Genomic DNA, 14087 nt, shown 5'->3' with positions numbered 1-14087 from the left:
TCTTTCCCCCAGCTGAGCGTGCAGCCGTGACACCCAGCCGAGGGTCCTGGCCCCTGATCTTGACCTGGAGGGGCTGACCCCGCCCCCGCATGCTCCTGGGCCCTGCTCCCTGAGTGCTTACTCCTGGCCCTCCTTCCCGGGCACCCACGATCTCCCCCATTCCCAGCCAATGGCCCCACCTCTGGGCCCCGGGACCTGCAGCTCTTGGAGCCAGGCAGTCAGTCCCTGCGGGTGCGGTGGACGGCAGCCAGTGGCCCGTGACTGGCTACAAGGTCCAGTATGCTCCCCTGATGGGGCTGGGGCAGCCACTGGCGAGCGAGCGGCGCGAGGTGAGGACGGCAGGAGTGGGAGGTGGGGGCGCTGGGGACTCGGCTGGGCGAGACGAGGTGACCTCTGGCCCCGGGCAGGTGAACGTTGCGGCTGGCGAGACCAGCGTACAGCTGCAGGGTCTCCGGCCACTGACCGAGTACCAGGTGACCGTGGTGGCCCTCTACGCCAACAGCATCGGGGAGGCCGTGAGCGGGACAGCTCGGACCAGTGAGCAATGCTGCCCACCTCTGACCCCACTTGCCTAACCCCCACCCCATCACCCCTCCCCGTTCCCGACCCCACTCACCCCGGGCGGGCTCTTCCCGCAGCTGCCGTGGAGGGGCCGGAGCTGACCATCCAGAATGCCACAACCCACAGCCTCCTGGTGGCCTGGCGGGGTGTGCCGGGCGCCACCGGCTACCGCGTGACCTGGCGGACCCTCCGAGGTGAGAGGTGGGGGCCGACCTCAGGATCGTAGATGGTCTGGAGTCCCCAAGGCCCACTGACTCCTCCTTGACCTTCAACCCAGGTGGGGCCCCGCAGCAGCAGGACCTGGGCCCTGGGCAGAGGTCATTGCTGCTGCACAGCCTGGAGCCTGGCACGGACTACGAGGTGACCGTGAGCTCCCTGCTTGGCCAGAGCGTGGGGCCCGCCGCCACCCTGACTGCCCGCACTGGTGAGGAGCCGGGTGCTTTTCCTAGCTTGGGGCGGGCAGGGTGGGATGTGGAGGCCCCTGACGTCCCACGTGCCCTGGGCAGAGGCCTCCGTCGAGCAGACCCTGCGCCCGGTCATCCTGGGCCCCACGTCCATCCTCCTGACCTGGAACCTGGTGCCCGAGGCCCGTGGCTACCGGCTGGAGTGGCGGCGCGAGAGCGGTCAGTGCAGGGGCCGGCGGGCGGGCCGGGGCCGGGCCTCGGCGGGCCTGACCGCGGCGTCTTCCAGGCTCGGAGCCGCCGCAGAAGGTGGTGCTACCATCTGATGTGACCCGCTACCAGCTGGACGGGCTGCAGCCAGGCACTGAGTACCGCCTCACACTGTACACCCTGCTGGAGGGCCGCGAGGTGGTCACGCCGGCCACTGTGGTCCCCACTGGTGAGGACTCTGTGGGCCTGGCCGTGGAACTGGGCGTGCAGGCGCCCCAGTCTGCCTCTCACACTGTGCCCCCATCAGGGCCAGAGCTGCCCGTGGGCCCTGTGACGGACCTCCAAGCGGCCGAGCTGCCTGGGCAGAGGGTTCGAGTGTCCTGGAGCCCTGTCCCCAGGGCCACCGAGTATCGTATCACCGTGCGCAGCTCCCAGGGTGAGGTGGCCGGCACCCTTTCCCCACCCCGCTAACGCTCCAGCCCTCAGGGGCAGCCTGCACACCAGCCCATGCCCTCAGCCCCGGGTCCCTGCAGCCTCCTCCGCTCTCCCTGCCCTCCACTCCCCTCCCTCGATGGCCCAAGCCCAGAACTGTCATAGGGGCTGTCTGCCCCCTGCCCGGTCCCGCCTGAGTGTTTCCACTCCCTGCCCCACGTCCCTGTCCACGACTCTCCCACATCTCTTCCCTTCTCCACAATTCGGTCACCTGCTACCCTGGCCGTGACCGCGTCCACACTGGGCTCTCCTCCCATGTCCCATCCACTTCACCGTCCATCACTCACATCGCTGTCCAGTGGCCCCTGTTGTCCTTGTCCTCTGATGCCCACCAGCCCGTCATCCTGTCCACTGTGGATTCCAGTCATCCTGTGCCTCATCCATTGCCCACCTATAACCCAACCGCTGTCCACTGACTCCTGTCTTCCAACGCACCGTCTCCATTGACCAGTCATCCCTTGTCCCGTCCATCACTGATACCTGCCCATCTCCCCGCCTTCTCCCTCAGGGGTTGAGAGGACCCTGGTGCTTCCCGGAAGTCAGACAGCCTTCGACTTGGATGACGTCCAGCCTGGGCTTAGCTACACCGTGCGGGTGTCAGCTCGCGCGGGTGCCCGTGAGGGTGCCCCCAGCGTCCTCACCATCCGTCGCGGTGAGCGCTGGAGGAGGGTTGGGGGCACTGCCTCTTCCTGCTCGTCCTGATCCTGATCCCTGACCTCTGTCTCTCATGCCCAGAGCCGGAAACTCCACTCGCCATCCAGGCCTGCGGGTTGTGGCGTCGGACTCGACGCGCGTGAGGGTGGCCTGGGACCCTGTTCCTGGAGCCAGTGGATTTCGGATCAGCTGGAGGACGGGCAGTGGTCAGTGTGGGGGTGGGAGGGCCGACGAGGGGAATGGTCAGGGTGTGGGTGACTGAGGGGCCAGCAGGGTCCCAGTCCACCTTTCCCTCTGCCCCTAGGTCCGGAGTCCAGCCGGACACTGTCCGCAGACGCTACGACTGCAGACGTCACGGGGCTGAGGCCTGGCACCTCCTACCAGCTGGCCGTGTCGGCACTGCGTGGGCGAGAAGAGGGCCCTCCTGTGGTCGCTGTGGCTCAGACTGGTCAGGGCCTGGCCCAGCCCTTAGCTGTCTGCCTCCATGTCCTCTCAGACCCCCATCCTCCCCTCTAGACCCCTGCCTCTCCCCAGAACTCCACATATGTCCCCTTCAGATTCCCACTGTCGCCTCCCTCAGAGTCCCTGATTTTCCCTTCAGTCCCCGTTGCCTCCTCTTATGCACCCCTTTGTCAGGTTCCCCTGACCCCCACTGTCTTTGACTTCTGATTTCCACTACCTCATCTCTCAGACCCCCACTGCCTCTTCTGTTGAAGCCATGCCCCTCCTCTGAGACTGACAGTTTTTCCTAGCAGACCCCTCACTGTCTTCTAATCCCGTCATGAGATCTCATTGCCTTCTCTGTCAGACCCTGTTGTCTCTCAGATTCCTGTCACTTGCCACCTCAGCTTCCCACTTCCTCCTGTCAAAACCCCCACCCCTTCCATCTGACCTCCCCTATCGGACCCCTGCCTCTTGGATGCCCATCGCCGTCCCCTATCGGATGGCTCCCCACTAGCTTCTGCATCAGACTCCCCCACGAGACTCCCGCCCCGGCTCCCCCACAGGTCCTCTGCTACCTCCCCCATGACACTCCCCATTGCCTCTCCCCCCAGACCCACTGGGCCCAGTGAGGACAGTCCATGTGACGCAGGCTGGCAGCTCATCTGTCACCATCGCCTGGACCAGGGTTCCTGGTGCCACAGGATACAGGGTTTCCTGGCACTCAGGCCACGGTGGGGACCACAGGGTTGGGGGGTTTGGCAGGAGGGCAGGTGTGGCTGGCTGGATAGGGGCTGGGGATCTTGGAAGTCCAGGTGGGGCACTGGGGACAGACTCTGGCTAACCCTGGGGCTGTTCCCATATCCAGACCCAGAGAAATCCCAGCTGGTCTCCGGGGAGGTCACAGGAGCTGAGCTGGGAGGGCTGGAGCCAGATACCGAGTACACGGTGCATGTGCGGCCCCAGGTGGCCGGTGTGGATGGGGCTCCTGCCTCGGTGGTTGTGAGGACAGGTGAGTGGTCTCTGGAGAGCTGTCGTCACGCCTCACTGGCTACCCTACCCTTCCCACTCCTCAGTGGCTGTCCTGCCCGCATTGATCTACCCCACAGCGGCTAAGTGTCCACCCACGGTGCCCTGACGGCCTCCTCTGCCCACTCTGAGGCGGGACCCGCCCCCTCTCGGGCTGCGGACGTCCATCTCACGCTGATCACCATGCCTGTGCTGCCACCTGCTCTCTGCCGACCAGGGAGGGCCTCGTGCTTAACTGACCCGGTGTTTTCCCTCGGTCCCTAGCCCCGGAGCCGGTGGGCCGCGTGTCGAAGCTGCAGATCCTCAACGCCTCCAGCGATGTGGTGCGGATCACGTGGGTGGGGGTCATCGGAGCCACAGCCTACAGACTGGCCTGGGGCCGCAGCGAGGGTAGGCGCGCCCCCCTGCCCCGCCCGGCCAGGCCTGCCTCCTCCGGCCGGCCGGCGCCGGTCCTGACCCTGGCCCTGTGCTTGCCTGGCCAGGGGGCCCCACGAGGCAGCAGGTGCTCCCAGGGAACACGGACTCTGCAGTGATCCGGGGCCTGGGGCCTGGAGGGCGGCGTCAGCTACTCGGTGCGCGTCACCGCGCTCGTCGGGGACCGCGAGGGCGCTCCCGTCTCCATTGTCGTCACCACACGTAGGCGGAGCTTGGGCCGGGGCGAGCCTGGATTGGTGGCCTGGACGGGTTGGGGGCGGGACTTGGGCCCGGGATGGGGAAAGGGACCAGGGATTGGTAGAGAGTCTGTGGGGGCGGGGCCTGAGGGGGGAGGCGGGATGAAACCTGGGAACGGCCGCGAGACCGCTTGGGCGCAGGCGCGGGCCGGCGTCGGCCTGGGATTGGTGCACGCCCGTGGGGGCGGAGCCTCTCTGATTCCCGCGCTTTCTCGTCAGCGCCCGAGGCTCCACCTGCCCTGGGAACCCTTCGAGTGGTGCAGCGCGGGGAGCACTCGCTGAGGCTGCGCTGGGATGCGGTGCCCGGCGCGCACGGCTTCCGTCTGCGATGGCGACCTGACGGTGAGGGTGTCCCCAGGCGGGTGTCAGGCACCCGTGGGGGGTGGGCAGCACGTGGGCGGGTCGGTGAGGTGGATGAGATCAGTGCGTCCAGTGGGGTCTGTCCTTGGGGGCCCTGCGGGGCCAGTGACAGTCTGAGGAGGATGGACCAATCAGTGAGCTGGGCGGGGTCAGTGAGGGTCAGGCGGAGAATTGGGCAGGCTCAGGAGGGCGGCCAGGCCAGCAAGATCAGTGGACGAGTTGAGGGGTCTGAGATGGGTGGGCCACCTGCCGCATCCCCTCCACCTCCACCCTGACGCCCACCCTAGGTGGCCGGGAGCAGTCCCAGATCCTGGGCCCCGAGTTCAGCAGTTACCACCTGGAAGGGCTGGAGCCAGGCACCCTGTACCACGTGTCGCTGAGCATCTTGGGGCCGGCCGGCGAGGGGCCCCCGATGGAGGTGACTGCGCACACGGGTGAGCACGCAGGGCCACCTGTCTTGGTGCAACCCCTGACTGATGACTCACCCTGCTTTCCTGTGCCCCAGGACCCCGAGGGACTCCCCCTACCACCCCAGACCTTGGGGTGATCCCAGCATGACCTTCACGACACTTTCTGTACCACCCCAGGGCTCTCACCTCCTTAGACCCTCTGGATAGCACCGAGGACCCAGCCTCTGACCCCTGATCTTCACCTTTCAGAGTCACCTCAGATCCTGAGAACTGACCTGCACGTGGTGGACACTTCAGTGGACTCGGTGACTCTGGCCTGGACCCCGGTGTCTGGAGTATCCGGTTACCTCCTGTCCTGGCGGCCACTCAGGGGCCCTGGCCAGGGTGAGGGCGAGGCCAGGGGTGGGGCAGATGGGCACTCGGTGCTCCGTGGAGGGCCTCGTGCTTAACTGAGCTCTGATCTCTGCAGTGGCACCTGGGGCCTCACAGACGCTGCCGGGGACCTCCAGCTCCCAGCGGGTGACAGGGCTAGAGCCCGGTGTCTCCTATGTCTTCTCCCTGACCCCCATCCGGGAAGGTGTGCGAGGCCCCGAGGCCTCTGTCACGCAGAGCCCAGGTATGGCAGGCGTGGGGGGTGGGGCCCGGGGCAGCTGGTTGGGCCGGCCATGTGGTGACCTGGCCGTCCTCCTGCAGGGTGTCCCCATGGCGTGGCAGATGTGGTGTTCCTGCTGCATGCCACACGCGACAATGCTCACCGTGCGGAGGCTGCGAGGCGGGTTCTGGAGCATCTGGTGTCGGCCCTTGGGCCCCTTGGGCCACAGGCGGTCCAGGTTTGGCCCCAGGGGCAGCCTACACCCCTCCCTCTCCCTGCCTCCCCCCCACTCCCAGGCTGCATACCAGCTTCTGCCTCCCCACCCTACCTGGGGTTCAAGCTTTCTCTGGTCCTCCTCCAGGCTCGACCTCACCTGCTGTCATTGCTGGCCTCTTTAATTGTTCAAGCTGACTCATAGCCGCCAAGCTCTGTGTTAACCTCCCAGGCTCTGTGCCCCCCACCCCGCTCTGTCATCCCCCCAAGCTCTGTGTCTCCCCCCGCCCCAGGTTGGCCTCCTGTCCTACAGTCACCGGCCCTCCCCACTGTTCCCGCTGAACGGCTCCCATGACCTTGGCATCGTCCTACAGAAGATTCGTGACATCCCCTACATGGACCCAAGTGGGAATAACCTAGGTGAGGGCTGCAGTGAGAGTGGACTTTTGGGGCTTCCCCATTGGGGGCTCAGTGGCCCAGGGTTCTGACACTTCCTTCTTCCCAGGCACTGCCGTGGCCACAGCTCACAGGTATCTGCTGGCACCAGATGCCCCTGGGCGCCGCCGGCAAGCACCGGGGCTGATGGTTCTCTTGGTGGACGAGCCCTTGAGAGGTGACTTCTTTGGTCCCATCCGCGAGGCGCAGGCTGCTGGTGAGGAGTGGGACTGCTGGGACTGGGTCTTGGGGCGGGCCTGGTCCCAGCGGCGCTGTCACGCGGTCTGCTGGATCCCTTCTTAGGGCTCCACGTGTTGACACTGGGCCTGGCGGGAGCTGACCCGGAGCAGCTGCGTCGCTTGGTGCCAGGCACGGACCCCGTCCAGCACTTCCTCGCCGTGGATGATGGTCCCAGCCTGGACCGAGCAGTCAGTGGCCTGGCAACAGCTCTGTGTCAGGCAGCCTCAGGGACCCAGGTTTGGAAGAAGCCTGTGGGGGGCTAGGTGGGGGAGAAGAGGGGCCTGGTAGCTCTTAAAAGAACTTCCTGGCCTCAAGGAGACCCTGTGTCCCACAGCCATGGCCAGGAACTTGTTCCGTGCAATGTCCGAAGGTAAGTGCCCAGAGCCGGGGAGCTGGGCCGGGGTCACTGCTGGGGCCGGCCACTCTGACCCGCATCCCATGTGTCTTTCCCCAGGGCCAGAAGGGGGAACCTGGAGAGACGGTGAGTGCCTTTGTGGGGGGCAGAGAATGGATTGGGGTTGGTGGAGCGGCGGGGGCCTCCGATGCTCACTGGTCACCCTTTCTAGGGCGTGAGAGGACAAGCTGGACCACCTGGCCCCCCCGGCCTCCCGGTGAGCACCCTCTCCACCCCTGCCCTCTGCACCCTGGCTGGCCGACCGCCTCCTCATCTGCTTTTTTCTCTCAGGGCAGGGGTGGTGCTCCTGGCCCGCCGGGACCCCCTGGAAGCACAAGTGCCAGGGGCGAGAGGGTGAGTGTGGCCGCCGAGGTTCCGTAAAGGCATTCCTCCACGAGCAGAGCTAGGATCACAGATGGTTCTAGGCGCCCAGAGGCTCTGGGGGAGGCTCTGAAGTACGGGGCATGGGGTTTTGAGGACCCTTGGAGGGCCTGGGTGGGAGTTTCCTGCCCCAGAGGAAGGGCAGGCCCTCGGCCTCGTCCCTGCTCTGGGCCTGGGCTCGGGCTCCACCTGGCTCGGAGGGGCTGTCTCTGCCCCACTGCTCCTCCCCTGGTGACACGCAGGGGCCCGTGGGCCAGGGGGCCAGGTGAAGAATGTTCTGGGTTCCCTCAGCAAACCAGGGGCGCGGGGAGGTCCCTGCCTGCCCTCACCTCTTGGCCTCCTTAGGGCTTCCCTGGAGCAGACGGGCCTCCTGGCAGCCCTGGCCTCCCTGGGACTCCTGGAACCCCTGGCCCGAAGGTGAGCAAGCCTGGCCCTTGCGAGTCACACGGTGGACTCGTGACATCAGCCGAGGCCCTTTGCGGAGCGGGGTGGGCTGGATCTGACTTGCCTCTGTTTACAGGGCTCCCCGGGGTGGACCGGGCCTCGTGGGGACCCAGTAAGTTGTCTTCCCTTCCTTGCCCCCCCCCACTGACTTCCCAGGGTGTGATTGCAGGGCGGGGATCTCGGGCCGGGGGGTCAGTGTTGGCCCATGGCGGGGGGGCACCTGAGGCTCACTTGAGCCCAAGCATGACTTTCTCTGTTTCGTCTGCAGGGAGAGCGGGGGCCTCGAGGCCCAAAGGGGGAGCCGGTAGGTGAAGGGGAAAGGCGGGGGAAGGCAGAACGCCCCAGGGAGGAGCAGGGTCACCCCAGGCCGGACCCCGTGCAGGGCCCAAGGCGGGCTAAGCGTCACCTCTGGCTGGGGCACCTCTGCGGTCTTTTACCTGAGGGCACCCAGGCCCTGAATCCTGCCCTCTGCTCTCTGTCCCTGCAGGGGGAGCCTGGACAGGTCACTGGAGACGGAGGCCCAGGGCTTCCTGGGCAGAAAGGGGCCCCTGGACCCGTGGTAAGTTCGAGGGTGGGTGGGGGCGGGTCATGGGTCTTGGGGTACCAGCATGAGGGGAGCAGGAGCAGGGATCCCCAGGATGGCACCCTACACCTCATTTCCTCCATCAGGGGCCTGCTGGACCTCGTGGCCCATCGGGGGACCCAGGACCTCGGGGTCCCCCAGGGCTTCCTGGGACAGCCGTGAAGGTAACCACGTGGCCCTTAGGGTCTCAGGAGCTCCCTGTGACCCAGGGCCCTGGTGACCCCATTTGAACTTCGCACAACCCCCCCTGCTTGCTCTAAGCCCACGGCCCTTTGCTCGCCCTCACGACTCCTCAGTTCCCTTGTGATTCTTGTAACCCAGTTTGACCCCATGGCCCTGCATCCTTCTGGCTCCTTTGAGGAGGGGTGCGGTCCAGGGTCATGGGGTCACGGCCTGTCTTCCAGGGTGACAAAGGCGACCGTGGGGACCGGGTAAGTGAGGGGCACGGTGTGTTGGGGTGGCCTGGGGCCTGGTGCCCAGCAGCCTCTGACCTGCTCTTCTCTCCCAGGGCCCCCCCGGACCAGGTGGTGGCGGCTCGGTTGCAGGGGAGCCGGGACTGCCGGTGAGACGCCTCGGGGCTCCGCTGGGGCAGTGGGGGTGCCGGGCCTCAGTGCTGAGCCCTCATCTTTACTCACTTCCTCCCAGGGCCTTCCTGGAGACCCTGGACCCCGAGGTCCTGTTGGCTCCTCTGGAGAGAAGGGAGAGAAGGTAGGAGGCCTGCCCTCTGGGAGCCCCAGTGCTGGGGCAGGGGGCCCTGGGTGCGGGGGCAGGGCTCCCCAGGACCTCCCACCCACGCGTCTCTTCTTCAGGGTGACTGCGAGGACGGAGCCCCTGGCCTCCCAGGACAACCTGGGGCCCCGGGCGAGCGGGTAAGTGTAGGCCCTGGAGTCCCAGGTGGCTGGCATTGTCCCCACCCTCAACCTCAACCCCCACCCCATTCTTAGGCCCAAACCCAAACCTAAGACCCCCCAAATTCATCTCCTGCAGGGCCTACGGGGACCGGCTGGAGACATTGGACCCAAAGTGAGTGCCAGAGCAGGGGCTGGGGCTGGGGAAGCCCGGAGGGTCGGGGCTGCAGGTAAAGGCTCTCCTCAGGGCAGAGGCTGCTGCCTCAGCAGGGCCTTGGTGACAGGCTGAGACGCGTTGTCTGGGGCTTGCTCAAAGCCCCTGACCCCCCTCTCCCTCCTCAGGGTGACCGGGGGCTGACAGGGGCCGCGGGGGAGGCTGGAGAGAAGGTAAGTGTGGCCTTGGGGGCTCTCCGGGCCTGGCGGGCCTAGGACTGCGCTCAGCCCTGCCCCTTCTCTTCCGGCAGGGTGAACGGGGACCCGCTGGCCCACTGGGGCCCCAGGTGAGCTCACTGTCCCCGATGCCAGTGTCACCAGACTTTGACTGTGCCCCTCCCGGCTCTGGCTTCTTGCCCTGAACCCCTGCTGCCCCGCACCCCTCCACACCTCTTCTTGTGACTTCCGATCCCTCTGATTCAGGCTCTAAGGCTCAAGCCAGGGACCTGACTCCTAGCCCTCCGAGCCCCACTGAGCTGACCTTGACCTCCACCCCCTGGCCTCTGCCCTCCTGCTGAGTTTGACCCCTGCCAATCTCTAATTCTGATCTGTGACCCCTCCCCAGCCTCGGCCCCCACCTCCTGCCCTTGTTTGCCCATAATCCACCCCACACCTGGATCAGCTTTCCATTCCTTTCCCCAGGGACTGCCGGGGCCTGCTGGCCGGCCCGGAGCCGAGGGTCCCGAGGTGAGTCTGCGTGTGTGGCGGGATGGAGAGGGGGCTTCCATGTATTCCTCCCCTGCCCTGCCTGCCCTCCCAGGCTCACCCTTTCTCCATGTGCAGGGGCCCCCAGGACCCACTGGCCGCCGAGGAGAGAAGGTGGGTCACGGGCTGGGGCCCAGTAGCCACTGGTGCAGGGAGGTGGGGGGTCCACTGAGACTTGGGGTTCCTGGGTGGGTCGCTACCCACCCTGCCCCTGTGCTCTTTCCACAGGGAGAGCCTGGCCGCCCTGGGGACCCTGCAGTGGTGGTGAGTGGAGGGGGAGGCCCTGGGGACCCCACAGTGGTAGTGAGTGGAGGGGGAGGCCCTGGGGACCCCCCCGTGGAGGTGAGTGGAGGGAGGCCGGGCCTCTAGGCCCAGCAGGGACTTCACGTGACCACACAACCTTGGGACCCTGAACGGGCCCAGAGCTCTGTGACTCTCCTGATGCCCTGGCCCGCCTTCTGCCTTCAGGCCATGATCTGGTCACCCCAGATGGGGCCTCGGCCCTGTGTCAGCCCCTGCGCTGCTCCCTGCTGTGACCCGTGACCTCTGGCCAGGGACTGAACCTGAGGCTCCCAGTTCTGGGTAACACTGTCCCATCCAGGCTCTGCTCCTGGGATCCCCAGGCAGGACTGAGTTGTGTCTGTCCTGTTTTCAGGTACCTGGCGATGCTGGCATCAAGGGAGAGAAAGTAAGTCTGGCGTGGTAAGGGGACGGGGCTACGGGTCCGAGACCCAGGCCACAGGGCCGTCCCTGGGCCCTGGAGGTCCAGGTGGGTGCCGCAGGATGGCTGGGGGTTGCTGGAGCCTTGGGTTGATGCTGATGGTCTTGTCATCTCCAGGGGGACATTGGGTCCCCTGGGCCCAGAGGAACTGCCGGAGTCAAAGGGGAGCGGGTGAGTGAGGGGAAAGGGTTAATGGGGTGGGTGGGTGATGTTGTAGCCCTCTGACTTCTGACCCGTCCACAGGGCGCCCCCGGGCTGGTTCTTCCTGGAGACCCTGGCCCCAAGGGAGACCCCGGAGACAGGGTGAGTAAAAGAAGAGATGGGGACATGCAGAGGGGGGTGCCTGGAGCCCCAGTTAAGTGCTGCCGCCCCTCCCTGCTGCCTCCAGGGTCCCATCGGCCTCACTGGCAAAGCAGGTGCCCCGGTAAGTACTGGCGGTCGTGGTGTCTGGCTGCGCCTCCCCTCGAGGGCTGCCTGCTGTGAGCTCCCACGCCACCTCCCTCCTCCCTCCTCCACAGGGGGATGTGGGGCCTCCCGGAGAGAAGGGAGAGCCTGGGCGGCCTGGACCCCCAGGGCCCGTTGGCACAAGAGGACGAGACGTAAGAGGCCTGGGGTCGGGGGGACCGTGGGGGGGTCTTGGGCCGGGGCTGACTCTCACGTCCCACAGGGTGAAGTTGGAGAGAAAGGTGACGAAGGCCCCCCGGTGAGACTCCTCCCCGCCGCGGTTTCTGATCCTTTACCCTGAGCTGCCATGGGCTCCACCAGCTCATCTGGTCCATCCCCCTGCCTCCTGTCCAGCCGTGCCCAGGCTTTCCCCTGCCCTCCTTGCTGGTGGGCCAAGCGGGCTGCCAGTGTCTCCTCCTAGAGCCCTGCTGGCTGGGGGCTGTTAGCACTGTGCAGGCCCTGGGCTCACAGGACCAGTGGCCCTGCCAGCAGGCGTGTCCCTGGCCCCTGACTTTGAGTCACAAAGTTTGATCCTATGTCCCTTGCACTCTCTATCACCAGGGTGACCCCGGTTTGCCTGGAAAAGCTGGCGAGCGTGGCCTTCGGGTGAGGCTTTTTGGAGAGAAAGGCGAGCACTGGGAAGAGCTATAGGAAGTGTCAGGAAGATGTTGGGAAACCAAGGGAGACAAGAGGCCCTGGGGGGGTGGGAGGTGATGGGAAACCCGGCAGGGAGGCATGGGGTGGCAGAAAACTCTGGCATGGATTTTGGGGGTGATGAGCCTGAGGCAAAGTAGGGGACGAGGGGAAGCCTGCAAAATGCTGTGAGTCTGTCTCAGACAAGCTGCTCTTCCCAGGGGACACCCGGAGCTCGGGGGCCTGTGGGCGAGAAGGGAGACCAGGGAGACCCTGGAGAGGATGGACGAAATGTGAGTCCTGGCCCCCGGCCCCAACCTCAGCCCCCCGGCGCCGAATTCCCAAGCCCTGAGCCTGCCATCCCAACCCTGCAACATCGAGCCTCAGAGCCTTGCCTCCTGTGACCTCCATCACAAACCCCCAGAGGCTGCTGGGACCCCCACGAGTCCTCAGCGTTCTTTCACAGCTCCCCCAGTCTGTGCCTACCCGGGTGACCCTGACCCCTCCTTCCTGCAGGGCAGCCCTGGAACCCCTGGACCCAAGGGTGATCGTGGGGAGCCGGTGAGTCGCCGGGGACGCTGGGCTCAAGTGGGGCGGGCTCCGGTCCGCACCCACGCAGGGCCTGCAGGTCAAGGTGGGGGCACCGATGGCCACTCCCAGGCCTGAGCTGTCTCCTGGGCACTGGCACTGGGGAGCTGCAGGGAATCTGGGGACAGAGTTGAGCCGGGGGCCAAACCCGGGCCATGTCTTAGGACCGGGGGGCTCCTGTTGACCACAACCATTTCCTTTCCCAGGGTCCCCCAGGACCCCCCGGACGGCTGGTAAGGGTGGGGCTGGGTCGCTCTCTGCCAGCCACTGCCGTCTCCCTCGCCTGCCCCTGTCAGCTTTACCCTGGGCCCCTCCCCCTGCCCTCCTCCCCCCAGCGCCCCTCTGCGGTGCACCTCCGCCTCTCCCATAGTCCTCCCTGGCCCTCCGCCCCTTGTTGAGCCGTCCTTCTCACTGGCCATCCTCCCCACAGGTAGACACCGGGCTCGGCGCCAGGGAGAAGGTACGGGGTCTGGGGAGCGAGGCTGTGGGTGTCCCTGTCGGGTTCTGCCTTGGGCCTGCCCCGTGGCCCGCTGCTGGGCCCTCCTCAGGCTCGTTTCTGCCGCAGGGAGAGCCTGGAGAGCGCGGACAGGAGGGCCCTCAAGGACCCAAGGGTGACCCCGGCCCCCCCGGCACCCCTGGGGAGAGAGTGAGTGTGGCTGTCCTTGGGGGGGGGGCTTGGCGAGGGCCCCGGAAGCCTGCCCTGACTCCTTCCTCCCCTTCCCACAGGGCGTCAGTGGACTGCGGGGACCCCCGGGCCTCCAGGTGAGTGACGTGCTTTGCCCCCGAGCCTGCAGTCCCCCTCGTCCTCCCCTCTCAGCTGACTTTGTTCCCTCCAGGGAGACCCAGGAGCCCGAGGCCCCGGGGGAGAGAAGGTGAGAGGGTGTGGGGGCTTTCTGAGAGGGGAGCCTGGGCTCTCCAGTCCATGTTCGTCTTCGAGGCCCTCACCGTGCTGTCCCCTCAGGGTGACCGGGGCCCTCCCGGGCTGGATGGCCGGAGCGGGCTGGACGGGAAACCAGGAGCCCCTGGCGCCCCTGGGCCGCACGTGAGTCGGGTGGTCACTGCCTCGTCGTGCCCCTTCCCTCACCGCTTCGCACACGGGCCTTAGCCCTTCTCGGCCTTGATGAGCCACATGGTCTCCTTCTAGAGCCCTGCAGGGTGGGGCGCGCTACCGCCGTGCAGGCCTTGGGCTCACGGGGCAGGCCCAAGGCAGCAGGCGGGTGCCTGACTTCGCGGCCACGGTGAACTCCCTGACTCCCAGTCTCTCCTTAGGGCACTACGGGCAAAGCTGGGGACCCGGGAAGAGACGTAAGTAAGGGGAGATGCTGGGGCCAAGGGTGGCTCGGGTCCAGGCTGCAGCCAGGTCATCAGTCACAGCGGCAGCATGAGAGGGGATGGGTGGTCCAGCCCTGGCCTTGGTGGGGTCT

The 14087-nt window shown here is 66.5% G+C and overlaps 1 protein-coding gene across 1 annotated transcript in view; it reads left to right on the top strand.

Moving 5' to 3' along the window:
• COL7A1 (collagen type VII alpha 1 chain) overlaps positions 1-14087 on the top strand; it is a 29185-nt gene that overhangs the window by 1895 nt on the left and 13203 nt on the right. The window contains 61 exon segments of the mRNA XM_058288476.2: position 18; positions 167-256; positions 259-329; positions 408-537; positions 639-755; positions 839-985; positions 1068-1184; positions 1252-1401; positions 1480-1608; positions 2173-2316; positions 2400-2417; positions 2420-2524; positions 2623-2766; positions 3374-3493; positions 3628-3771; positions 4053-4178; positions 4271-4332; positions 4334-4424; positions 4679-4801; positions 5107-5253; positions 5479-5613; positions 5699-5845; positions 5923-6059; positions 6328-6454; positions 6540-6686; positions 6773-6945; positions 7044-7079; positions 7164-7190; positions 7276-7320; positions 7395-7457; positions 7830-7901; positions 8005-8040; positions 8197-8232; positions 8416-8487; positions 8598-8675; positions 8916-8942; positions 9020-9073; positions 9157-9219; positions 9321-9380; positions 9499-9534; positions 9702-9746; positions 9824-9859; positions 10215-10259; positions 10356-10391; positions 10506-10541; positions 10933-10965; positions 11116-11169; positions 11242-11301; positions 11387-11422; positions 11517-11597; positions 11666-11701; positions 12004-12048; positions 12297-12368; positions 12592-12636; positions 12870-12896; positions 13094-13123; positions 13229-13309; positions 13390-13425; positions 13500-13535; positions 13625-13705; positions 13933-13968. Coding sequence (XP_058144459.1) covers position 18; positions 167-256; positions 259-329; positions 408-537; positions 639-755; positions 839-985; positions 1068-1184; positions 1252-1401; positions 1480-1608; positions 2173-2316; positions 2400-2417; positions 2420-2524; positions 2623-2766; positions 3374-3493; positions 3628-3771; positions 4053-4178; positions 4271-4332; positions 4334-4424; positions 4679-4801; positions 5107-5253; positions 5479-5613; positions 5699-5845; positions 5923-6059; positions 6328-6454; positions 6540-6686; positions 6773-6945; positions 7044-7079; positions 7164-7190; positions 7276-7320; positions 7395-7457; positions 7830-7901; positions 8005-8040; positions 8197-8232; positions 8416-8487; positions 8598-8675; positions 8916-8942; positions 9020-9073; positions 9157-9219; positions 9321-9380; positions 9499-9534; positions 9702-9746; positions 9824-9859; positions 10215-10259; positions 10356-10391; positions 10506-10541; positions 10933-10965; positions 11116-11169; positions 11242-11301; positions 11387-11422; positions 11517-11597; positions 11666-11701; positions 12004-12048; positions 12297-12368; positions 12592-12636; positions 12870-12896; positions 13094-13123; positions 13229-13309; positions 13390-13425; positions 13500-13535; positions 13625-13705; positions 13933-13968 — 4734 coding nt within the window.

This window comes from Dasypus novemcinctus, chromosome 26, assembly GCF_030445035.2.
Source record: "Dasypus novemcinctus isolate mDasNov1 chromosome 26, mDasNov1.1.hap2, whole genome shotgun sequence".
Classification (NCBI taxonomy): domain Eukaryota; kingdom Metazoa; phylum Chordata; class Mammalia; order Cingulata; family Dasypodidae; genus Dasypus; species Dasypus novemcinctus.
Note: the sequence above shows the minus strand (reverse complement) of the source record. Positions and strands in the feature narration are given on the sequence as shown.